Source organism: Apteryx rowi, unplaced genomic scaffold (genome assembly GCF_003343035.1).
Source record: "Apteryx rowi isolate R43461 unplaced genomic scaffold, aptRow1 scaffold_20, whole genome shotgun sequence".
Taxonomy (NCBI): Eukaryota; Metazoa; Chordata; class Aves; order Apterygiformes; family Apterygidae; genus Apteryx; species Apteryx rowi.
This window is the reverse complement of record NW_020448308.1, coordinates 4,115,939-4,142,517: the sequence shown is the minus strand read 5'-3', so window position 1 is coordinate 4,142,517 and position 26,579 is coordinate 4,115,939. Positions and strand designations below refer to the sequence as shown.

The window sequence follows — 26,579 nt, the reverse complement described above, 5'->3', positions numbered from 1 at the left end:
GGAGACATGAAAACGCTACTGATTTCAGAGTAAATCCTAAAACGCACTAATGTTGCTGAGATCTAGCAGATTCATGCCCAGGATAATGAATATTATACTGCCATACGAGCAGTATGAAGGTAGGCTTTAAATAGCCAACCTGACAGTCCCCACCGTGCATTCCTCGACTTTAACTTCAAGGATTACTTGCTGGCGATGATGGTTAAGTGGCATCAGAGGATCCTAAAATCTTTGGAACAAGTCTTCAAAATTTCTTGTGAAACACCAATGCCCCTTAATACAACCCTGTACATTGCCACTCGGAGGTGATGTTCACAACCGCCCACCGGCTGCTCCAAGCAGCCCCTTGGATCATAAGCAATGCACAACTCAACATTTGGGAGCCACCAAATTAAAAACAAAGTAAAACCAAGCAAAACTTTGAATGGGAGACACAGGAGTCAGAAGACCTGCGTTTCCTAGCTCTGCCACTGACACGAATAATCCTACTTTAGTTCTTTGTACTTCCCCTCCCATTCATAGGAACTCATTTTTTCATAGCAAAAGATTTTAGAGATAAGGATGATTTCTTTCTCTCTGTACTGTGCATAGGTCACTAAGTCTGATGTGGAAAGGGTTTCTGAGGGCTGCAGGTAGAAGTAACAATATACAAAAATAATAAAGCATCACATGGCTTTCAGGCCCCAGTTCTAGTACGTCTTCCCTCTGGAACCATAGATTTACACGGAACTGGAGCCCCAGATGGAGACCATGTAACAAGCAACAGCAGAGCTATCATTACTCCTGGACCAGAAAAGAGAAACAGAAGTACTGTAACGATTGTATGGAAGTCATGCTCTTTCACTGCATTTTTGATGACACACTGCAAATATGAACATCAATCTTAAAGTATGTCTGCACCTTCCCGGGAGTACAAGATGCTACGGACTGCTACCACCTTGAGAACAACAGCCTTGACTTAACACCCTTGCAATGCCCTCTAAAACTGATCTTATTCCGCCTGTAGCCCATCTGCTTTATCATGCCGCACTGACACCATCAAAGGGACCCCGGCAACATAACAAAGAGAAGTGGCTCCATTCAGAGGGCGATGGCAATGCTCCGTACCCTCTTCAGCTCCTTCAAGTGGAAGGACTGCAAGTGTTTTACAGAAGATTAGCCCAGCCTCTTAGTTCCTGTGAATAGGTAAACGCAAAAGGAAGATGGCCTAATCAGGGCACTAGTCTGAGATGATACAAATTGACTGTATTATTATATTACCTATAATATTGTATTGCATATTGTATTATATATAATATTATAATGAATGTTCTAAACACCACCTGCTCTCTGATGGATTCCCGGGTGGCTTTCATCGCTTCTCTCCCACTGCACTGGTCAAAGGGACACGTGCCCCCCAACTTAATGCCACAGGCACAGCTCCGTGGTGGGACTGGGGCTGACCCTGACCTGTTCCCAGTTCCTATTCCCCTGCTCTGAACTGGTGGAAGCCTTTCCTGTCCTCCTTGCAATTGTCAAGATTTCATTAAAACAAAGCAAAACTGCAAGTCATTAATAACAACAACCCCCCACCAAAAGTTCTGGTACTAGGGCACGTAAAAATGCCTACAAAAATCAAAGTTTTCCAAAGTTACTTGAGGACATTTGGCACATACTGTGCAAAATTATTTTCTCTGTCCTCTTCCCCAGCCTCTGGCTGAGAATGGGCAACTCTGAGCCAATGAAAGCAGTCATCTCTTAAACCCCTAAAATAAACAGTACCACCAATGTATCGTAAAAAGGTCAACAACTTGAAAACATTTCATGCCTTACCCATTCCTAGAACAGCCCCTTTATCTGAGGTTATTACAGACTATCACTAGTCGTTCACTTTGTCTAGGCTCTGCTAAATGTTTCTCTATAAATTCATCACTCGGGGCCCATTCACGGCCATGCATTAACTGCTTGGTTTTCCCTGAAAGTAAGGAATTTGATATGACACATAAGTCACCATAAACTCTACAGGATTAAGTAAGTTATTGAATCTTACAGCACAACTGGTTTCTACAAATGATACCCTGGAAAATGACATTATCGCTCAGTGATTTGGTTCAATCTGATTGCTACAGTTAATGTAATAATGTAACTCAATTAGGATGCTTTTGTTATGAATGAACAACCTTGTTTAATATTGTCCGACCATCCAGAGTCAGCTGAAATGCAATGTCGAGAGGGCCTGGGAAGCCTAGCAACTCAGCGGTGCATTTTAAGAGGGGATACCAGCATAAATTAGAAAACCCAGGCCGGTTTTACAGACACAGAGGTCATCTTGGTTCCTCCTAGCTGCAAATTACAAAGCGGGCATCTTTGTAATGCCTAGAAGTGAACCCAGATGTTTCAAAACAGCGCAGAGCAAGGCTTGCAGGAGTCCAAGCACACAGCTTGACTCACCTTTTCAAAGGAAAGCACATCAGGTTCACCTTAAGCCATTTCGTCCACATTTCTTGGCACCCACCAGCAGCTCCTAGAGCGGAGAGCGACAGCCAGCACCCAGCCCGGCAGGACCCGGTCAGCTAAAAATTAAACGTGTTCTTAAGCCTTTTCCTATTTTCATACATGGTGTTCTGCAGAGGTGCTTACAACACTAAAGTGGAGTTGCACACCAATATACCAGCTGGGATCTGCTTCTTTACTGTTGAAACATTTATAACACACATTGTTTGCACATCTGTGCGTCTTAAACCTGGAACTACTTGACTCTCAAAACATCTCTACGGGAAGTAGATAACCTGAGGTCTCGCGCTCCAGCTCTGTGGCTTTTCCTCCGGAATAAATGACAGTGTCCTTCCAACAAATACACCAGGGGTTCACCTGGGGGTAGAATAACGAGGCAGAGCAAAGAGACTTTCCGAGAAGGTGCTATCTTGTCCGCGAGGGAAACGGAGAGGACGAGATTATGCAAACGTGCAATGGTTTTGCAAAAAGATGAACGTTTAGAGAGGTTCTCACTCTGCTGCTACCTGCAGGCCCAACCCTAATTCAAGCCACGTGTTATTCTCTTAACTTCTCCCCTGTCCGGGGAATTTCAGGAATCTAAGATCTACAGTAGCTGTATTTTACCACTTCCAAGTCCACAATGCCCTTATTAGTGCTGAGCCAGATGGAGAGAAATATGCAGAAAACCAAAGCGGTACTTGCAGGAATCTCTCTCAATTCATTGGTGCATGCATTTAATTTCCTGTCTCCTTGTTTTCAGCCTGTCCTTGGATGTGTTTGTGAGAAACCTGAGAGGGTTATATGTGTTGTGGCCTCCAAGACTCTTAAAAACATGCAATAATTACCATAACTTCAATGTCTTTTTCTTTTTCCTTTCTAAAGAAAATTTCTTCAAAGAAATGTCTCACCTTCTCATTTCTCAAGCCTGAGACTTTTTTTCTTTTCAAAGAAATGTGAGAACAGACATTCAGGAATGGGGAACATGCTTCATATATGATTATAAAATCCGATTTGTTATAAAAAACAGATGTTACTCAATAGCATAAAGTGTGCATGAATATTATATTTGAATAACATATAGTGCACAGTCCTTAAAGAAACATTTTATAAGCCAGATATGTTTGGCCATGGCCAAACTCCAAGATCCACAGACTGAGTTTGTCTGCCTCTGCACACATACCATCCATGCACACTCATTAATACCCGCTCCCCAAAACGCATATACAGCATATATATAAAATCAACAAATACCTATATATAGGTGTATTGATCGTAATAAGCACACCAGCATGTTTTAGTACATGGGATTCCTTTCAGGATATCTAATCTTATTTTTGCCCGGAGGGTTTACAGATACTCATGCAAAACAAACGAGATTTTTTTTTTTTCTTAAGAAAGCATCTCAGTTGAAACACTCTAAATTAAATTTAAAAATCCACATCACCCAGCATAACTATTTCCCAAAGGCTGGATTTCAGAGCACGCGTGGGCGTGCGCGTGTGTATGCGCACACACAGACACATACATATTTCTTTGTTGCCTTGAACTAGCCAAATCCAAGAGCAGAAAACTATACTGTGATTTTACCCCTGCATCGGTAGCACCCTGAAAATGGCACCTTGCCCAGCACTCCCACGTACTCCAACAACCTTCAAACTACTTTGATCAAAGTTTTGCTACATATAAAAAAAGATGCAATACTAAAAAGTGAACAAGGAAAAAAGCTATCATTTGAAACGCCTTTCTTACTGCGATCTAAGCTTCTGGAAGGGCTTTAGGAATTTGCCTGTTATCCTTAGAGATGCCCAAGACCGCGTCTTTGCCTCTTGTAGCGCCCTGTGATCATCAGCTTTAATCTCTCCTTCCTTCCTCCCCGCAAGGGAATCAGCTCCTATAATCAATACCCAGCTAGAACTCCTGGGCCCAGGCAAGTTTGGCTGCAAGTTTTGCAATAAAGCTTGGAAGATTAATTACCAGGAAGGCATTACACCAAAACAAAAGATCATGTTGTCTAAAGCAGCATCACATCCCAAAATTCTGCCTTCACCAAAACCACGAAAACAACATAGTGCACCTCACATGGCGTGATTTAACACCTTAGGATAGGCACACAGGGATATTTTGAACCCACACGGCCAGCTTATACTGAGAAGTATGTGAGCTGATAACCCCTAATGCTTAATCTCACCCCACCATGAATATAAATGCAATTAAACCTTTAAAAAAAAAAAAAACAACATTTTTTTTTTAATCCTTCCACCTGCGAGCACTCACATGAAATAGGAGTGAGGGCAGAAGAGACCAACCTCTCGGATATCAAACGTACAGCGCCTAGCTGTAGGTCGCAGACACGCTCTGTGCAAGGTTGGGCCTTTTGGATGAGCATATTACAGATACTGCTGTGGGCAGGAAGAGAGCTTGTGGGCAGTACCTATGGCTATTGTAGCTATTTATAAAAACCACTAGGAGGCTGCAATAAATTTATCTTAGGGTATATGTTATGCTTCTTAAAGAAGCATTTAAAAACATCACTATATTTGATTTAATCTCTCTTCTAAGTTTCCTTAATACACGTTTCTCTGTATAGCTATACCTCTAATTTCAAATGTCCATATATATATATATAAAAGCAGACATGTTGCAAGTAATGCACATCTAAATAAACATATATGTATAATGAAAATAACATTTTCATAGTATGTAAGTGTATGCATAAAAACATGCTGCAAAACATCATATATGTATATATGCCATAGTCGATGTTCTAAGATCCTACATAAGAGCAGTAATTGCTTATATAAAAATAATAAAAAATAACTACACACATGCACTGGTACAGCTGTATATCTGTATCTGCATACCACATACATGCGCACAGCAAAACCCAGCATGCAATATAAACACACAAATGTAACCTCAGCATTTGGTGTATTTACGTACGAAATAGGTCGTACGTAACACGGTATGTGCCCGTTACACACAGACATTTAATATACATATAGCACCCTGCATTTGAGAACATTTCTGCTATTTTAAATTTTCATAAAATGCCTTTATTCTTATCCACATCAGCCATGCTTACAAATGATACTTTTGTAAAGCATAATAGCAAAGCCGTATTTTAAAAGACGGCTGCGACCCACGTGCAAACGCTCAAAGCGCCGTACATCCCAGGACAAGCGCTCGGTGGCATCTGTGCCAGCCTCCCCGCGTTTCAAGCCTTGACTGTTTACTCAACTGCCAGAAGATGCTCGAAAGCCCTGGGGAGAGCAAAACCTGTTTGGGCCATTGACATTGAGTATCCTTGGTGCAGCAAGTCAGGACCTCGGAGGTATCCATCATTACGCCCGCCTCAAGGCGGGCTGGAGCCAAGGAACTTGCCTGAGAAGCTAGTAAAATTTTAATGCACTCTGTAGTGCGGTCATGTCATACTCAGTTATGGCAAATAATCCCAGATGCCTGCAGAGGTAAAATGGAGCTGTAATGTGCTTGCCTCCTAACCCGAGCTGACAGCAATGATGTACGACTACCATTAGCGGAAAATATCACTTCAACTAACCCATGATCCAGCTCCGCTAAGGGTCACATTATCCATGAGGAACAAATTACACTCCCAAAGTAAATACAAATTTTCTACACGAAATGGGTACAAAAAAAAAGGGAAAGGGGAGCCGGGAGGGGGCAGGGGGAGAGGGCGCGGGAGCGATACGTTACCTATGACAACATGCTGCCGGGTGACAAAGATGATAAAGGACAGGACAAATCACCGGCTGAAAGCGCCGGGGCACCGGCGGCCCGGCGAGCACGTACTCGCGCCTGCAAACACCGCGTTCCCCCCCTCCGCCGCAAACGCATCATCTTTTACAACGAACAGGCTCGGCTCCGATTTTATTACCGCTCTAGCTGTAGGGACCCTCTGCGCGGCACATCAGATGAATAAAAAGGATCCTTATCTTTTCTCCTAATGGGCCTTAAACAGTAAGAAATACTTCATGATTGCCTGAGCGTTGCTAGCATATAAAGTCTGGGTGATCTTTCACCCTCGGGCCGCGTTGAAGGTGCTGCATTTTTCCGAGCTAAAAAGACAACACCTGTACAAATACGCGGTATAAATCTCACTGATGGGAACCATCCCGGCTTGGCTGAAACGGTTAGGAGAATAATACTGGGAAACTATTTCTCTAATCCTCTCCTTAGCCAAAATAAATACACGGCAAACAGGAAGATACTGGGATCCCATGACCTGAAGTCATCGCTTAAAACTGGGTTCTCAGCTGCTGTGTCCCCACAGAGCCTTGTTTGCTGAACACGTTAGTACCCACTATCAGTTTTTTTCCCCCAAGAACTCAGCTCTTTCTTAGCAGAGTAAATAACCCTTTCACCTTTTCGGAGCGCAGCACGCCAGCGCCGCAGGACGGATGATTGAACAGGCACCACGACGACCGAGCCTTTTCCCAACAGCCGTAACCTGCCACGCAAACCCTCCCCTTCCCCAGGGAGACCCCGGTTTGGGGGAGAACATGTCCACCGTGATGCCCTCCTTGAGCTCCCATCCTCTCTTACTGGACTGGAGGTGACACCACTACATCTCTAGGTTTTCCTCCAGAAACCACCTCAGTCTTCATACACCTAGATTCGAAGAGTGGAGAGAGATGCTAAAACGTACTCTAATGCCCTTCTTTGCAATAACGCAATAAATGCTGAGATTTCCCTCTCTGACCAGACTTTCCCAGACCGGAAAAATTATATTACATTATTGATACTCCACCAGTGCACAAACACCAAATTGAAACCTTGGCTGAATTTCTAGACAGTAAGAAGAGTATAGATATTATGGCTACGGTTGCCATATAAAAGTTTAGCTGGCTCCCCGTTAGCTATCTGCTACGGCTCGGGCACCATCTAGGTGGACGCTTTTCTTTCAAATGCCACCCAAACTACTTCTTGCCCCAGATTAAGGGAAAAACATCGCCACCACAGTTTTGCTTCCAAGTCTCCTACTAAAAAAAAAATCCCAAACTAAAGCGACTGCCCACACAACAATGAATGACATTTATCTAGGAACATAGTTCTCTAATATACGAGATGCCATAAAGCAGTTTCAACATTGTTTAATCCATTTGCGATAGAGCTTTTATCACCGGCAACAGAATATACAAGAGGAAGCCCTGTGCTAGGCAGCTATTTACCTTGGTCTTATGTTTTAAAGCGCGGTTTAAGGTGAGCTTGCTTTGGGTTCTGTTTCTGAAGAAAGAGTGATTTGCCGCGTTCAACACATGTTTAGGAGCAATGACACCTAGGCCAACCCAGCTTAAAAGGATGCTCTGTTTATTCAGGGTCAGAGCTGCAGCCAAGCACTGTCCAAAAACACTTTAGAAGCATAGTCAGGGTGCATGTGTGAATGCTTTTGCACATGTATGGATATACCTAAACAACCAGTCCTTTTATGTGAGCATACCAGAGTGATTTATAATGTTTTCCATGCCATAATCTTAGGTTCATAGCTGGTTTATATATAATCAAATGTGTTAGCATTATCACTAAAAACATTCTGATGCATGAAATATCCTTCAGATGATTTTTTTTCCCCCCCACGGCCCACGTGGCGCCTACGGTGCCACTCGAGACAGAAATCAAGTCTGACGAGCAACATGCTCCCACCAAGGTGGGCTTTTTAAGTACAACCCGATCCCAGCCTGCTATCAAACTGCATCCTGCGCAAAGCTGTTCCCGTAGGAACACCCTGCGGCATTTGGACCGTAACTGTAACTAGTCCACCACTGCACCTGATGGCATCGGGCCCTGGAAGAACGCCTTTTATGGGACTCAAGAACATCACTAAGAATCGATTGGGTACCACTAAGATATATATGGCATTAAGTCATTAATCGCAGCCACTTGCATGTCAAAGTTGCACATTTCTGATTAAAGTTAGGTAAAATTCAAGCCAAAGCAGACCTTTTGTCCTCCTGAATCCAACGTAAGTAACAACTCTGTGTACATTGCAAAGCAGTCCCCGTTGATCAATGAAATATTTTCCTAGAAAAAGCTTCCGTGAAAAAAACACTAAAGCACCACAGATTGAGCCTTAATTTTAAAGCTAGTCTACACGGAGTGGTGAGAGGAAATGCTAAAGAGAATAAATAAAAAAGGACCTTAGTCCTTAAATCATCTTTAGCTCTTGACTTCCTCTTCACAGGTGTTTGTACGTCTTTTCAAACCAGGACTTTTATTTTCAGGAAACTATGCATTTGCACTAATGCTTTTTCAGTGTAGTAATTACTAGGGGTATAATTTTAAAGCTTGTATCTAGATATCAGAAGAAAACACAGTTGCACTTAATTTGTCAGCTCTGCAATAGCTTGCCCTAATTTTAGACTACCAACTCTGGAGACCTGCTCAAAGAGCAAGACTGACAGCCTTTTTAAATGGAGAAAATCTGAGGTCCCCTGTTATCCATACTGTTTTCTGATTCGGTAAGAAATCCCAGCGGCATTTGCTGAAAGGATCCCAGGACGGAAAACGACATCTCACTAAGTATTAGTGATTTACATTCTGATGCAAGGCCTCCAAATATACACTCCCTCCACAGATATACTTGTCACCTCTTCAGGTTTTTAGCAACAGGAGAACAAACTTTGAACACTCCGGTCCAACACCGTGTGCCTAATTAGAATGAAGGAGCATTAATCTATATAAATACATAAATTACCCACCCAAAACATGTCATTTAAAATTGAGATGCTGGCACAGCCTTAGATACAGTACTGCTAAGCAGGGGCTGCGTCATTTTTCAATTAAATATCCTTGTTTCTTCTTCCAGAGAAACCTCTGGAGAAATGTCTCATACGAGGGCAGACATAGACAGAAAGTGACTCTGTCTGTCGGCTCCCAATTAAAGGCTAGGGAAGATGGATTGGAGGCACAGCCACCACCTAATAGAGATCAGATATCAACAGTGATTTACACAGCCAGATAGATACATATTCAAGCGGGGAAAAAAAGAATACTAACAGCCAAAGATGCATTACTTTTCCTACTCTGTCACCACTCACTCCCCAGCTTCCCATGTCCTGCTCCTTCCTGGATTTTCCTATTTCCGTGTGGCCCTCGTAGTCAGGTTTGAGCCGACTAGCCTTTCGACCACCTTGACCTGTCACGCACCTTACATCACATTGATCTGCCTTTTTTTATTCAAATGCACTGGCCTGTCTTCCTGAATCACAGGTCTTATTTATTCTAGCAGAAATACGTACACGTTATTCAGTGCCCTTCGTTGCCTCACTCCTTCCTCCTGCGGAGCTCTTACTTCCCATGCACGCCGGAGGATCAGCCCTCCAAACTCCTAAATCAAAATTGTTTCCTTTCCGCATTTCTGAAGAGCAAGTACAGAACCCATCTGCAGCATTAACCATATATTCCGTACACTTCAGTATACTGAAGTCCGTGAGAGATAGCCCTAAAGAAAAGTAGCTCCCCTCTTCACAGAAACATCTCAGCAAGAGATCTGTTTCTGGTGGGAGGTGAATAACTGCAGAATCCTAGGAAAATGTTGACCTAGGACCAAGCAAGAGCAATCTGACAATTCGCTACCAGAACGGCTCCATCGTTGGAGGCTGATACCCTCGTAATGATACGAGACACTTGGGTCAAGGATCTTAGAAGTTCCAATCCCGCTGGATACCCTCAGCTCCTACTGTTGTTAACGAAACCTGAGGATGCTGAGCACTATTTATGAAATGCTCAACCTCTTGCACAGACATTTGGCACCTTCTCTTCTCCTGGTGCGTTTTGCTCATAGGAATTTTCGGTCCTAAAAACGCTCTTTTATTTCGAGCGGGGACTCAAAATCTTCCAGGGTCCTATTGAAAGGGATCTAAAAGATCCTGCCCGTCTGAAGAAAAGAAGTTTCTGCTTGTCAGTTAAACAAAGGAATAACGCACAGCCTCCTTTATAGTGTGTACTTTACCTGTCATCCAACAGCCCATTATCATGTCACGGCAGAGTGCACTTTTCTACAGGTCACTTTGTTTAAAATGACACGGATAATGCACATGTCAGCGAGCTGACAGTCCCGACCGTCCTTCAGAGATAAAAACCGCAAGACGAGCGCCTGTTCTTATCTGGGGTACATGCCTTGGTCTATCATCTAAGTCAGGCAGAACATGATTTCTCCAGAGAGCACTTTTTTCATTTCCTGATTTTAAGAAAATCAAATAAGCACCATTTGTCTTCATCTGAATATGCTTGACCTGCTCAAATGATGATGTCTCGCATTTTATAACAGGCTACATATGCTGAATTCAAATTAACAGCAGAACAAGGCCTTTAGATCTCCGCCTCGGCTGCCAACGCAGGCTGAATACATACGCCAGGGTTAGCAGTCGTCTTTTCGATTCGGGCCTGAGCTATAAAACTCAAAGCTGGGTCTGGTCCTGGGATCTGAACAGCACTAAATTACCAGGGATATCTGGATCTGCACTTAATCCCATTTCATTAGGGGGGAAGACAAAATATAGATCACAGGAATGAAATCCGGGTCTGGATTTTAAATCCTTCCTGCCCAAGCACTGGGATATTCTGTGTGAGGTACAACCTGGAGTCTCTCTCTTGCATCGTACTGCCAAAACGACCCTCAACTAGCAAAACCCGCATCCCAAATGCGGCCCATTTGCCTCATTATATAGGAGCACTGTAAGAGAAAAACCTTGCGAATCCGGCAGAGGTTAGCTCTGTAAATGCAGCAGCGGCAGGAAATTACACTTCTAGTTGTAGGTGCCATAAACATAGGGGCTGAAATTCAGTTTATCATCTTCCACTGCAGAAGGAACATCCTGAAAATGAATAATCACTTTGCAGGATGGAATTTAATGGTAACGCATTAAAAATTCATATCCAAAAGTGCAGGTTAATATTCTGTGCAAAAACCCAACAAAACCTCCCTTTTCTGTTGTCACACTCTGATTAACTCCAGCGATTAGTTCCCTTATGAAAGGGAAATCACTGCAGTTCAAAGTAAACAGTGGTTCTTTAACACAGTTAGCAAATTATTAAGAGACAAGGAAGAAAAAAAAAAATCTCTACTTGGGAAATAGCTGAAAGCTTAAGGGCAAAGATTTGGCAGTTGTATACATACAGTTTGAAAATTTCCTTGGCTTCCTGCTATCCAAACCCTGTGTAGAACTGATTAAGTTTACAAAAGGCGATTTCTGCGCTCATTGTTTGCTTGTGGATTTCACAAGATACTTGTTATTTTCTGTTGCATTAGCCGCACACCAGCACCATCCTCTCTTCTTCTTAGATTAACTTGGAGCTAGTTAACAGAATGTCTCATGAAACTCTAAATAATGCAATGACATTACATGAACCTCATCTTCTGACATCTCGTTACCTTCTCCCCAACTTCCATTCCCTACTTTACTCAGTAAAAGAGGAGGAAAAAGTGATTACATTGTCAAAATATCTCTTAAACCTCAACATATGAATGAAATCACAAAATTCCAACCTGGAAATAAAGAAGTTAGAACAGTTTTTCTGCAATGATTATTTCATTTTGCCAAATAAGAAAGGTAGACATCAGTCTGTTCACAACAAAAATATAAGACATAAAAATGCATCGGTGAGGATATTAGTTCTTCATTATCAGCTTTCTAAACAATAAATAGCTTTACAGACCAGTGCCTCTCTGACTCTTCTTCAGCATCACATTCTTCCTTTTTTCCCCACTTAGAAACCCACAATTAAGATAATTATCAGCAAGATGTGTCACTTGACTTAATGTACAGTTTCCAAATGTTGCTTCTAAAAAAAAGAAATCATCCCTAACACTTCAATTCGAGTTTGAAGAACCTCGCCTGTAGACAAGCAAAACGGGCAAGCGTGTGGTTAAATAACTGTTAAAAAAGTGTAAATGTGAGCATTACAAACGTATTCACTTGCGTTAAACTGTTAGCACTTCCCAAGGGAAAATGTAGCCACAGAAAGGGTTGGTAGTCCAAACGGTGTTCATTAACACCACACACAAACCCTGGCATCAGTATGCTTAAGGATGGATTGTGTAGCCTCCAAAATATTCATTAGAATACTCTTTCCTTAGAGGTCTACTCCAAAACCAAATCAAAGGGTACAAAGTCTTTTCTTTGTATAGAGTCGTACTGGATCAATCCAGGAAAGAAACTTTAAGTAACAGGATAACGGGAATAAGCAAATCCAACAACATTTTTGCACCCATACCAATTCCCTTTCTTACCTTTTCTTCTTGATCACTGTCACTGTCACACTGAAACAGAAAAAGAAAAAAGAACAGGTAAGAGAAGGTTGCTAAAGCAAAAAAAAAAAAAAAAAAAAAAAAAAAGATTTCTCCCAACAAGACGCCCATAAGCCCTGTGGCTTCAACTCCAGTTCCTTCAGGGAAAACCACAATTAGCAGATAGGAGAGAATTTTTGCTTACTGTAGTTGAAGACAACACATTAGTATGTTTGTTCTCAGTGCAATTTTTCCATGATTCAACAACATGCACTTGCAATGCCCTCTGCTAGGCTAATTCACATGAAAGGGAGCTGATGGTGCACAAGCACATTTACACTTTAAAACTGGATCAGGGAGGAAGAAAAATATTAGAGGGCTGCTTCATTTTCTTTTGATGGACAGTATTTCTCATACCGCCTGCCAATAAATTAGCTTCAAAGGCTTCTCAGATTGGAGGGTATGGAAATAATTCAGGTTTGCCCATCCCAGAAGAGAAGCATTAACAAGGCCACCATTTTACTCCAGTATTATTTGAAAGATTCACCCTGTATCACTACTTACAGCTGCTCCACTAAAGAATTCAGACTGCAGTGGAACCAAGAATATGCCAAGTTAATGGCTTCATTGAGATTCTCTAGACTTCAAAAGTAGCCCAGGTAACATGGTAGACATTTATAATACTGAACATTAACACTGGAGGGTCTTGCTAATTATCAAGTGCCATTGCTCCAATTTTAAATAACTTTTACCATTGGAGGAATACAACAGATAAACAGAGGAATCACAGATCAGTAGAGAGAAGCATCAGAACTCCAAACCACACTTGGATTTGCTAGAAGTATGCAAAGAGCGTTGGAAATAGGCATGCGAGGACTGTGCAACTAGCTGCTTCTCTCTTCTCTCCTTCTCTCTTCGACCCAGATTCTGACTCATCCCTCCTAATTCTGAGTAACAGAGCAGTCACACTTGGCAACCTCTGCAGCAGAGCGCGAGAAACACCTCCGAACAGCTTTGGCATCTGGAGGACTGAATTGCCTCTGTCTTTCCAGGGATGAACTCAGACCTGGGCAAGTCTAACGGCAGATGCTTCAAAGGAAAGCCTAACATCACCAAACAGGAGAACTGGGCCTTCCTAACACAATCAGCTAGTCCTTGATTTATGTCCGTACAGCCGAGAAGTTAAAGTCTGTTATGCATTTGTATCCCATTTAATGCATCTGTGAATATTTTAATAAGACAACCAAATTCCTCTGAAATCAGTTCTATTTTGTGAAAGTGAATTCCAAAGGTTAACTATACAGTGGGATGTGAATAGACACAGACATTGCCAAATACACCCACAAATACGTATTTGATTTGCACAAGTCAACTCTTCTTCACTGTGTTATTTTTTTTAATTATAACTTTTCAGTTTCACTGGCTTTTTCCTTGTCTTTATTGGTACAGGGGGTGAAAGGTGCCTTCGCCCCAATGTGCTACATACTAATAAGTTAAAAGCTAGGAGTTATTTATAGGTACTTTCCAAACAATTTAAAGTGAAGCAAAAAATTAGAGAAAATTACAATCTGTCTTCGGATAATTCCAAACAGAAATGCAAGCAAAATTTCTTTAATAACTGAAATGATTTATACAGCACTAGTTGCACCTAAATACTCTGGGAACTAACAAATGAAATGGAGGACAAAGGTATGAGGCAGTTTTAGCTCAAAATTTGAAACCCTTATGCAAAGATTAAGCTTATGAAGAAGAGATAGTACTTAATAAACAGAAGGAAAAATGGATGTTTTTAGACGAACATGTTTTTTATATAATGTACTCATACCCTTATCCTGTAAAGGTTATGCATGTTGACTGCAGCCTGACTACGTATGTGAAATTTTGGTACGCAGGTAAGCATTTGCTGGCAAAGCAAGGCCCCATGTTTCCAGATCTCCATCCGTGAAAACCACAGCACGTCACAAAGAATTCCCATTCACTATGCCCATTTTTACAGTTTGCTGCCAAAATTGAGCTGTTGGGCTACAGTACCTTTTTCCACCGTTTCGTTACTGCCAGGACCCAGCGTGACAGCAAGGACTGTGCCCTGTACATGAGGATGCAGTACACCGTATTGAGGTGACACCTCTCACGTACTTCAAAACAGGGAGCCCAGAACCAATCGCTCCATTTGTTTGCGCCCTCTCCACCCCCCGACAGGCTGGGAAAGAGCTGGGGGGGTTGCGGTTTCTGCAGCGGGGAGCTACTTGGGGGGAAGAATACTTGCCAGCAGCGACATCTGAATTTGCCAGCAAAACAGCTACCCGCGTTTGAGTGAATCTGCGGAGGAAGCGCGCAGAACGACATCGGTGGGAAGTGATTGCCACCAAAGCGTTAAGCCTCCTGCTTTCCGACAGTCCAGTTCTAATTTCAAGGTCCGCTTAATTCCGCATCAAATAATTACTGCTATACCCAGAAGCACCGTGTCTCCAGAGTTAAGCATATGGCGAAGGACTGAGACCTACTGGTGTCCATTATGGAAGCAGCACGGATGCCAAGCTGATTAAAAATGCTCGGGCTCCCTTCACAACATGCCCAGTGACTGACAGCTTCGCGATTTGGCCAGTCACCGTGGCTGCCAAGAAAGCCTCTGCTGCGCGGAGGCCCACATGGCACGCGGAGAAAGCGGCTCCATTCCTGGTATTAAATTCCCATACTGACCCGAGGACTTTGCTGCGAGCTCAGCAGGAGCGCACCATCCAATTTACAGCTCCAGCCTCCAGAGCCCTCCGTGCCAGCCTCTGGCAGAGACGAATGATGGTCAAACCCCTCCAGCTCATAAATTATGCAAAGGCAATAAATGCACTCAGCAAACAGCTCCTAACGTTTGCCTCGCCTGGCTCCAGATACGCTTTGCAAAATGCCAGGGGTCCTGCGCACACCAGGCATCTATTTCACGCCCAAAGAGGTTTTGTGGATGCGGCGCACGGTAAGGAGCCCCGCAGTCCGGTAGAGCTGTCCCCTTCCAACAGCAAGATTTCACGGAGAAGTTTTACAAAAGGAAGAAAAAGAAAAAAAGAGGGGAAGGAGGCAAAGGCTTTTGCACTGCTTTGGGGTTACACTTTCATTCAGTACGTACAAGTGCCCACATAGGAACACATGCATGTGGGTTTTGCACAGCTCTAAGTTGAATTTTCGGGGCAGATTGAAGACACCGATTTCCTCTGCTCCATGGAAAGAATCAGACAATTTATTTGCAGGGGTAACTCCAGGAAGACTTACAGGAGAAGAGAGGAAGAGGTTTGTTGATCAGGTTGGAAACTGAAGTGGAGCACTTGCACGTCCTCCCTGTGCCTGACCCAAGTCTGCAGTCCAGGCACTCTGGGCATCTCGCTTGCACCCAAATCCTCCAAGGGTCCCGACTCGATGTGCTCACTTTTGGATGCCTTTTTTCATTCTCTCTTTTTTTTTTTCCTCCCCCCTCCAGAGGTGCTAAAGGGCTAGCAGTTTCCATTTGCTGCAGACTCTATTGCTAACCACTTCTGAGGAGCAGGGCCTGGAAACAGAAGCTCCCAAAGCCTGAATTCGGTTACCCAAAATTACTGCTCACATTTGAGAACTTGACTCCGCGTTGCTTGCTACCTCAGTTCCCTCATTTGTAAAATAGGGAAGAAATATTTCTCTACCTCCCAGGGCCACAGAAGAAGTAAAATAATTTAAGTGCTTTGAGATTCTCCGAGCAAAAGCACAACGCAAATCTATACAATGGAAACAGCAGAACCACAGTGTCTTAATCTCACTTTAGTCTGCTACACAATCCTTGGCAGCTTGGTTACGATTCCATTAACTGACAGGTTTCACTGTATTAACAAGAAATTCACCTTTTTTTCCTGTGAACAGGTTAGACACAGCCTTGTTTTTTATGGATTCAAGCATGCCTATCAATATTTCCAGAAGGAAATCTCACCTGAAGGGATAAACGCCATTACCAGACACAGAGGTTACGGCAAAGGATAGCAAACTGAACCTGAGCCTGAGTCTAAATATACAAAATGGCAGTTTAGGTTTCTGTCATTGATTTAGCAATGGTAAATTAGAGGGATAGTAGACAAGTGTTTCTTCTCCATAATCTTGTAGTTCAGAAGTGGCCCTGCTTTTCCAACATTTTTAAATGCCCCTCATTTTTCACCAAGTGCAATCAGTACTCTCCAAAGATTCTTTAAAAATAGTGGTTTGCATTTTGGACACGTGAACTCTATTCGGTAAACTTCTCCTAGGTAACTCATAGCACACTTGCTGTACACTTGGATGAAGGTGAAAGATGTTCCCGTGCACGAGTCCAGCCCAAAGGTTTTGCACCAGACACGTCCCATTTTGGAACTTAAGCGATGGAAATGCTTCGTGCTGGCCTTCCGCTTTCAGTTGAGTAACCACATTTTGTGGCAATTACAAAAAGATAGTTTTTCAATGTTCTTCATGTCATGCTTCAGGAAGCCAAGGCTCCGTGCACACACTACAGCTGAATATTCTGCAAATCACAGGAATCCAAACTATCATTCGCAGATAGCATGACCTGATTTTTGGATAACTGTCACTACCTTCACGGGGAGCTGCAAGTGATAATGTAACAAATCAGGACAAGGAGTCTGCAGGCACATTTTACACCTGAGCAAATAGAGGCTTTTTTCTCTGATTCTCAAATGCAAGGCATTTACTGTCTCCAGACTGAACGTGAGTTACGACTGATTGTAGTCAACTAAGGCCAGGTTTGAAAAGGATCCAGAACCAGATTTTCAAATGCTGGCCTACGTTATCAAAAAAACAACTAAACACCCCTCAGCTCTCATTTAGGCACTGAAATGAAAGCCAGATGAGCAAAACTGCTGAGCACCCCCAGCTCCCGTTATGACATTTATGGCCAAGATTTCAAACGAGCATGGCACAAAATGCTGTGAAGCCCTTTCAAAACATGGCCTGCTGGGCCCCTCAGAGGAAGCAGCACTTGAAATGGCTATTTTATGGTTTCGAAAGTCTTGTACCAAGCAGAAGGGTTGCAGAAACTCTTGCAGTTTTCCCAAAGGGGAGACAGCGCTACAAACCAAGCCCAAAGCAAGTGGCAGAAAATTCACTCAAAACTAGCTCCACAGAGAAATTTTTTGTATGACTTATGGAAGTCTTAGGATTGTTCCCGATTTCAATAATCGGTCCAGATTGACAACGACTTGCTCAGAGCGGCCACAGGTATCATCACTCCAACAGTCTGAATATCTTTAATAACTAAACCACACAGGGTACCAGGCACCACGTCACTCGACAGGCACATGCCAAGTGTTCATGCTTCATTTTGCAGTACTGCTGCAACTTCGTGCTCAAGCGGCACTAATCAGAATCAATAACCCTCAAACTTGTATTTCCATACACTTGCTGCAGTCAAGATGCAAACTGTTGTTCCCAAAACAAACCCACTATGAGGAGGAAACACGCAACCTTCTAAGGTCTTCGTACCAACAAAATAGAAGGCTCCTTTTTCTTCCCCAGATTAAGTCTTCTAAACTATTGCTATCAGGCAAGGCTGACGCACCTCATGTGTTTTGGAGTATGAGCAAACATAACCGCAGTCTGGTAAACTGGGAAGTGGAAAAAGAACTCTCCATTTCCTTTATAAGGTTTAATTACTGCTGCGTTTTGTAGAAGAAAGCAGAAAAACTGAGGACTGGGCTAAAGATGGCATCGTACCTCCCAGGTCTTCTGCCCCAGTTGGACAGAGCGTTAAGTTAAAATGCACAGCACATCTCCCACTGCACCGGCAGAAGGGGACTGATCCTAATGCCACATTTCAAAAAATCAGTCGCCCTGCGAGGTTATAGCTATAATTTGCGCCCATTTTAATAGCTTGAGAGAGTCTGGTCCAAATCAAGCTGAGCAAAGGTCTCAGCTCATTCAGGCTGAAGCAACACTGTGGAATTCTATGTACCTTGCTGATTGAACACATTCTTGTGCAAAAAGTGGCAATCATTGAATATATCACATACAATGACATTGAGGAGGGCATTGTTCTCTATTCTGCTCAATGGACTTTGCTGGAACAGCTATTTCATATCTTGGATCCATTTATCATTGCCACCAAAGGAGTCAGCGCTGCTGAAACGCCAGCGCTGAACAAAGTGATTCTACTCATCTGTCTGCTGAAAAGAAATCTGAAGAAAATGAGGGAAAACCCAGACCTCAGCCATGTTCACACTGACATTTACAATATTCTTGTCCATCTATCCACCAATGACAAACTGACAGCCTTGGAAAGGGCAAAGATGATATTTTAGCTATACAATTAGACCTTTGCTTCCAAGAAAAAAGGAGAAAAAAACATCTCCTAGATGAAAGGAGACACAGACAGGGAATAAATGGGCAATTTTCTAATTGATGAAATGGAGACAGGGAGAGTCACAAAGAAACTAAGAGCAAGAATTTCTCTTTTTCTTTCCCATCTCTGACTTTGCCTGCAAGTAGAATTCAGCATGGAGCTCTTTGCCAAGGAATCTTATATATAGCCTCTCACAAATTGGTTAACATCACAGTCTGCTTAGCAATTCTTTACCACTATTCACAGTGATTCAATGTAAGGTACGACTCAGAGATGGTCTGAAAAGTTTAAGGTCTGCTTTCTCAAAAGCCAAAATTATGGATTATTCACATAAAAGTCCCATTTTACACAAATTACCTTAGTCTGGACAAAAGATTGCAAGGCTGACCTCTAATCTGAATTCCATTTTATCCAAACTACTTCAGTTCAGATGAAATATATCAGTCTTGGACATTTAAAGTTATCTTGGCCCCTCAAAGGAAAAATATTCAGAACTTAGGACCACTTTCAGCTATAACTCTCTTTAATTCCTCCTACCCAGGACTTACACGACTGTTTTACACAGCAAAATGACACAACTAGTGGCTCCCTCTAGCTCCACCATCAATAAAACAATGGTTTTTTATATGAAAGAATTATATTTTTAACATTAAAATGAAAAAAAGATCATGCATGATAATGTAGATCCACATTATGTTTATATGAAGCATGTACCTCCTTTGCCACTCGTGGAGGGTATACATAATTCTGGTACACCACAACGGGCTTGCTTGTAAAACAAAGGGGGATTTCACTCCAGAAAGACAGCTAAACATGAGTCCTACCTTGAGGGCGATTCTGTTGTTTCCAAATCACCCTGTACTTTAAAATCAATAACCACACAGAGAGCTTGCAGGTCAAACCTGGCCCGTAAGACATCCTAAGAGGCGTACTGCCTTCGCCTTGAGGAAGAGCTGTGGCAGCAGCAACCCTGGCTGCATGGACACACCGAGCCCAATGCTGCTGCGGCTGTTTCCTTCTGTTTCCACGGTCCCATCTGGCAGCAGGAAGCCCCCAAAGCCCATGCCTGCTCCCAGAGTAGCAACCAACTTGGACTGGGTTGCAACCTCACCTCCTTTCCCCATGCTCGACTCTGCTCCTCTCTCTGAACCCCCAGCTATCCAGACCCAGGAAAGGCAGAGGAGGACCACAGACTCTTACAGATACTGTTATGCTGTGAGGTGACTAGAACGACTCCTTGCATAGGAAGGAGATCGGGCTGTCCAGATGCAGATAGGCAATGTCGTTTAAGGGGAAGGGAAAGGGTGGAAGAACTTCTCGGGCTGGCTGGGGAAGCAGCAGGAGCACAAAATGCAAAACTGGCCTGAAGGGCTGCCAGGAACTGCTGCTGCTCCTTGTCCTGTCTGTGTGCGCGGGGCTGTTTCAACCTGGGAAACAGGCCACCAGCACCTTCAGGCACAGCCCTAGAGAAGGATGAAGGGGAAACCACCCCATAAGAAACATTTTCCTTTGCTCCTTTGGAGCAGAGTTGAGATTGGTAAATTACTGTAGTTCGTGGAAAAGTGCATCTCCGCCGGTTATCACTTCCGATGGCTTCCTTATGGTGTCATTGCTCAGTGATCCCACAAGTGCTCAAGTCCCAACCCAACTATCTCTGAAATACAGGAAGGTGCTCCTACCAGTTTCAGTAGAAGATTAAAGGGGCCTTCCAGATGCAGCATTAGAAAGCTAACAATGCCACGAGCTACTCAAATCAGCATCCTCAGAGAGCGCCTGCAGAAATCGAGCATCCTAATTCCACTAGATTATCCGGGCACTTAGCAACCATTGGATATTTAAACATCCTAACCTTAATTTTAGGAAGTCGTGCTCTTTTGCAACAGAAGGATGAGCTCCTTGCCTCAGTTCCTCAATACTCTACACCAAAAACCTGACTATATTCCTTCTGCTTCCAAGATTCTGAATGTACCCTTGCTGCCTTTTTATTTGCCTTTCAGCTGTACATAATTTGCAGTACGTAATGTCATTTTTAGCACTCATCCAAACTGACGAGTACTTTGTCAGGACTCAGAAAATAAACAATGGTAAATAATAATAAAAATGTGCATTTAACTGGTGGACTAAGTCAATAGCAAAGAATTAAACTAATCAGTGTTTAATGAAGTCAGTGCCTGATAGTGCATTAGCTAGGGTCTCAGTATGAGAAAGGATTCCTATTATTCATACCTCCTGGTCTTAGCTCAAGAGTGCAGTTTGGGATTTGAGCCTTCCAGATGCTTACAGGCTAATGAAATCAAAATATCCTGATGGACAAGAAGCAAAGCATGTTATGGGTTAAAATAATACAAGAATCTATTTTTTCCACTGTGTTGTGATCCATAAAAATCACCCTGAGCCTTTCCTCTTTCTTCTCTGCCTGTGAAGCCAATTGCTTTGATTGCAGTGATATGAGCTTGCTGAAATGACTTGCCCTTGCTTGTGAAGCAAATGGAACATGCTAATAGAACTTATCGCATTACCCGATGCAAAAGTGCCATAGCTCATTACTTTAAGATAAAAGGATATCATTGCAGACGGGAAGCAGAATTGACTTTCTGAGGCCCGACTTGATGATGATTTAATCAACTGCTCTCTTTCACTTCTCATCTCTGCGCCTGTCGGTTTCACAGGTGCTGTTAAATGAGACACTCAGAAAGTGAGCGGAGGCAAAGAAATTGCTGTCATTACTTTTCAAGAAAGGAGGTATGCAAATTTTCGACAGAAAGATTGCGTTCATAATGGGCCTGGTAAAATATAAGGATCATGCTTGACAGGTGAGGGCAAGTCATTTGTACGTCCTTAAAGTGAAGCAACCATCCTCATTTAGAAATTGTGCTCGATAAGAGAAGCTACAAATGAAAACCATGCAATGGCTGAGAAGCAGCAAGCAAACCTTTGAAGGCTTTGCTATTGCAAATCTGACTTCAGCAGGTGCCTGGCGTGCCTTCACACATGCCTATTCCTAGCTGCCAGATGGCCAAATTGTGACCTCAGTGTCTCACAGAGAACTCCTCTTAAATATATTTTTTCTCCTGTCAGCTTTGCATGCGCAGGCTGGGGTCTGAGAGTTTCTTCATCCCCATTGCCAGAAATAGGAATTGCAAGACAAAAAGCTAAGACAAGATGGAGTGAAGTTTGAAAATGGAATCAATCGGTTGGAGGTAACGACTTGTTTTCTTATGCATATAACTGAGCATTACAAATCTCAGGAGCTCGAGCGCTTGTGGCTCATCCAGCCAAGTAAAAGGCAAAGAAAGAATAACCTGCAAGAGGCTTGTGCAGGGAAGCAAGCAGGACAAGAAAATGCTTGTTCTGGGCCTAAAAGGTACCTGGTGTCCTGTGTGATTATAACATGAAAGCAAGGGAAGAAAGAGAGCAGTTTAATGGTCTGTTGGTCTAATGGAAGACCTCCGATATTCCAAAATTAGAAGTAAAAAGATAGAACAATAATTGATGTGATGAATTATGTAGTCTAAAAACACTTTATAGACCTTGGAGGGCTATTGAGCTGTTTGGATCATTTTAAATGGGGAAAAGAGAAATACAAAGCTCTTACTGGTGTCAATCAGGTTTTCAATCAGAGCTTGATAGTCAATCACAATTAACAGATTCCTTGGGGACTCCACCGTATGCAAGTTATGGGTACAATAGTTAGCCATAAAAATGTTAACATTTTGCCTCAGATTAACACAGAATTAATGCCATGAATGGTGAGAATTAAATAGGAACAGTTAGGAAATATTGCCACAAAGGAAGTTTGTTACAATGGAAAAGGTTTTAAGTAAGAGCAGCCACTGTTAACTCATTTAGATACACTCATTTTAAGAACTTAAGGTATTCTTTCTCAGGATACATAATTCATTTGATCAGATGCTCCTATGTTTGCTTATGAAGTGCAAGTATTAGATATATTATATTAGATATATTATTTGACCATTTCCCTATGCCTCAGGTTCTTGACCACTCTATACCTAAGCAAACGGTAGCGACCCAGTAATACCCTACGGATCTGTCTTGCCTCTTGCCAGAAACACTTCATTGAAGGTTGAAAAGCAACATGGTCTAGGAGAAACGGCTTTGGGCTAGGATGTGGAAGATCTAGCTCTGTCACTGGCTCTCAGGATCACCTCAGACAAGTCACTTAATCTGTTCTTCTATCAAACCCCTACTTTTCATTTATTTGGACTATTAAATAGTACACTCTTTAGGATTGGGTTACTTTTTACTATATATGTTCATAAAGTGCCTAGAACAACAGGGCTTGTTCTTAGTCAAAGAATTTTGGTGTTAGCAGAAGTTATAAAGAAGAAAAAAAGCGTTAAGACTTGGATCAGGCCCTAGACACATAATACTTATTTTCAATATATAATTCTACCTCATTTTCCACCAACTAAACAGCCTAACCTATAGAAAATCATATCGTTTCAACTGAAAATTATTTTTATTTTAAAATTAGATACACAAAGAAGAAGCGATAAAATGTCAACATTGCAGAGGGGTCGTCGTCGTCGTTCACAGGCTGCAGCAACTCTGAACACAAAATGGATGCTGAACGCACGTGAAGAGACGTTCGGTTGACGTGCAAGATAAACTAGTTGTAGAAATAATATCGAAAACAAAATATAATGAATAAAAAAAAGCTAGCTCTTCTCTTTCCCAAACAAGCAGCTCTTTAGCTTTTCGCCCTGTACCTTTACACTAGGCTAAGCAATTTAAACTGAATTGTATAAATAATAATCCCCCAAACAACCCAAAACAATTGATCCTTAGGGATGAGACCTTAACAGCTGAGCCATAAACCTCTGAACATTGCATTTTAATGGATACTAAAAACCTCTTAACTAAGCTATATAAATATAACCTGAAACAAAATGATTTATTTGTGTTCTAAGCTGTTTTCAAACTCCCATAAATGTTCCTCATTGTCATAATGCCAAAAAAATAACTCAGGCTGCGCACTCAGCCCTGTAAACGGCCTTCTATGTTGTGCTTTCTTTCTCTTTTCCACTCTGTTTTATAGTTCATTACTTGCACAGTTGTTATATATTATTATTATTTATTGCGGCCTTTAGCATTTTTGTAAAATTTATAAATTGTTCGTACTAGACCTGAGGGAGTACAAGGATTATTCTAAATCTACAGCCAGTAAATATGAATTCTAAGGACAATGGCCCACTCCGGCCTGCTTTCCTCACGTTTCCTGTTTTGACATACTCTATGCTATAATTTGGAATTTGTAATCTCTTATTAGAAAATGAATGCATTCGATTTTTTTCCAGACTGCTGCAATTGCAGTGATTGGAATTAAAAACAGGGGGTTACATGTCTCTATTTAGAGGTAGGCAGAATTGCATGTCCCCGATTTATCAAGCTGAACTCAACCCTATTTGCTCTCAGAGCGGCTGGGCAAAGGTAAGAATATTAATATTCAGGGGAGACACCACCCAGCGGAGCATCCCCTGCTGAGGCCTCCTCTTTCACTAGTGCATGGGGGTAGAAGTGGTACCTCTGTGCCCACATTGCTACTTCTAATCGAACCTTTACGCTGGGCTTCTCCAGCTCTCCCTTCCTGAGGGCTTCTTGAATCAGTCCTAAACCTGGGTGTCCCTCCTCTCTTTTCAGAAAAATCTCCCTACGATTCCAACATTGCTCTCTGCAACACTGATACAAGAAAACTGGGACTCACAGTGCTAAACTATGTGGCTACGGTTACAGTAGAAAGACAGAAGATTTGGGATAGGACCCAAATCTCAGCTTTAGAAACCACTCCCACATACAAAATACTCACTATGTAAAACAAGGCCCTCGGTTTACCACCAACGCACTTCTAGCGGTGCTATAAGAAAGGCGTTTGGTTTTTTTCCCACTGCTGCATTAACCTCCCACCAGAGTAAGGTGATAAAAACCCCTGTATCATAAATGATATCACTGACTCCATGACTGTTATCAGCAGTGGCAAATTACCTGGCACAGCCAAGGCAAGGTGTTGCTTTAAATAGCTGGCTTTTAGCACAGTGTTCAGAAAAATTATCCTTGTCCAGATGAGTCTTGGAAAATGCAAGAGTTTTGCCAGCAACAACTGTGTTTAAACACGGCTGTAGCTAGCACAGTGTTGAGTGTCGCTAAGACTGACTGTATGCTCCTTTTTCAGCTGCCACAGTACTGAGACTTCACACTGTTAAAAATTATCTCTTCCAAAGGGAAACCCCGTGGAAGGGCTAAGAGACATCCTGAATATAAAACAACGGACTTTCCATTAAACCTTTCATCGGGAAAGAAGGGAGATGCTGAAATGGCAGGGGATGCATCTGGCAGAACAGGTCTGTTTTCCGAGACCGCCAGGGAATCCCGGAAGGCGGAAGCTTCACGTCTCTGATCTTTGCGGTCACCCCTCTCTGACTCTATCCCGCAGGGAAAAAAAACCTCTGTGGAACAAGGTTCACACTGGTTTTCTCTCTGCGTGTTCCCAGCAAACCACCTGCATCTTGTACAACACGCATAAAGGAATTTTAACCTGCTCAGCATGTGCTGTACAGTTTTGAGACAGATTATGTAGAGAATGGATATTCACTGCCTCCTCCAGAGATGTTTGCGATGAATACGGAGCCCTGGAATTTCACAAGGGACTGTTTAGAGAGGTAGAGACTCCCTCTATTTTATAGACCATAGATGCCAAACAATTGGAAATTCGATTCTGATCTCCTCTGAAAATCTAGTAATAAGAAGGCTCTGAGATTTCAGAGACACTCTCTTCACAAAAACCTTGTGTAGGCTTTATATTCAGTCTAAAAAGCAAGCGAATAACAAGATGCAATGGATAAAAACCCAGCTAGATAAATTTAGACTGAGTGCATATTTTAAAAACTGGGGATCATTTAGAACTGAAATAATTTACTTAGAAACAGGGTAGATTTTTCCCTAATCAAAAAACAACTTTAAAAGAAAAAAAAATTAAGAGCTTCCTTAAATTTTACGCTCTAGCTCAGTCCAAATTATTGTACTTAAGGCAGTACAATTAATTTGCAGAGATCGTAAGGGCTACACTCTACAGGAGGTCGCAGATCATACCAATCATCCCTCCTGGCCTTAAAGTACGTGAATGTATAAACCCCTAAGCATCCAGTCCATTCTCATTTCTGTGGCTAGCTAGTATAACACTTTGGACCTTCCCATTATCCAGCAATTCAGGTCTATTCCATTCAGTATGAATATTCCCCCTATGATATGCAAACTGCAAAGGGACCCAACTTAATCCTGAGCCACGAGGGCTTCTCATTTCCCAGGAACGGGGTGTCCTGCTAGCTTTTACAAAGAGCTCGTTGTTGATGTTGCTGCTGTGTGTTTAGCTTTCATTCTTGTTCATAAAATGCAATTTTATCACATCGCAGGAATAGCGCCTCTTTAAGAGTCATTTCAGCTCTGCTATTAAGCTACATTTTTTGAGTAATCAATAAAAAAGTCCGCAACAAGAGGACACTG

At 42.4% G+C, this 26,579-nt stretch overlaps 1 protein-coding gene across 1 annotated transcript in view; it reads right to left on the bottom strand.

The window, feature by feature from the left end:
• The window catches only part of AUTS2 (AUTS2, activator of transcription and developmental regulator), a 566,981-nt gene that overhangs the window by 228,880 nt on the left and 311,522 nt on the right, over nucleotides 1-26,579 (bottom strand). The window contains exon 6 of the mRNA XM_026063639.1: nucleotides 12,725-12,754. Coding sequence (XP_025919424.1) covers nucleotides 12,725-12,754 — 30 coding nt within the window. The remainder of the gene's footprint in view (nucleotides 1-12,724; nucleotides 12,755-26,579) is intronic.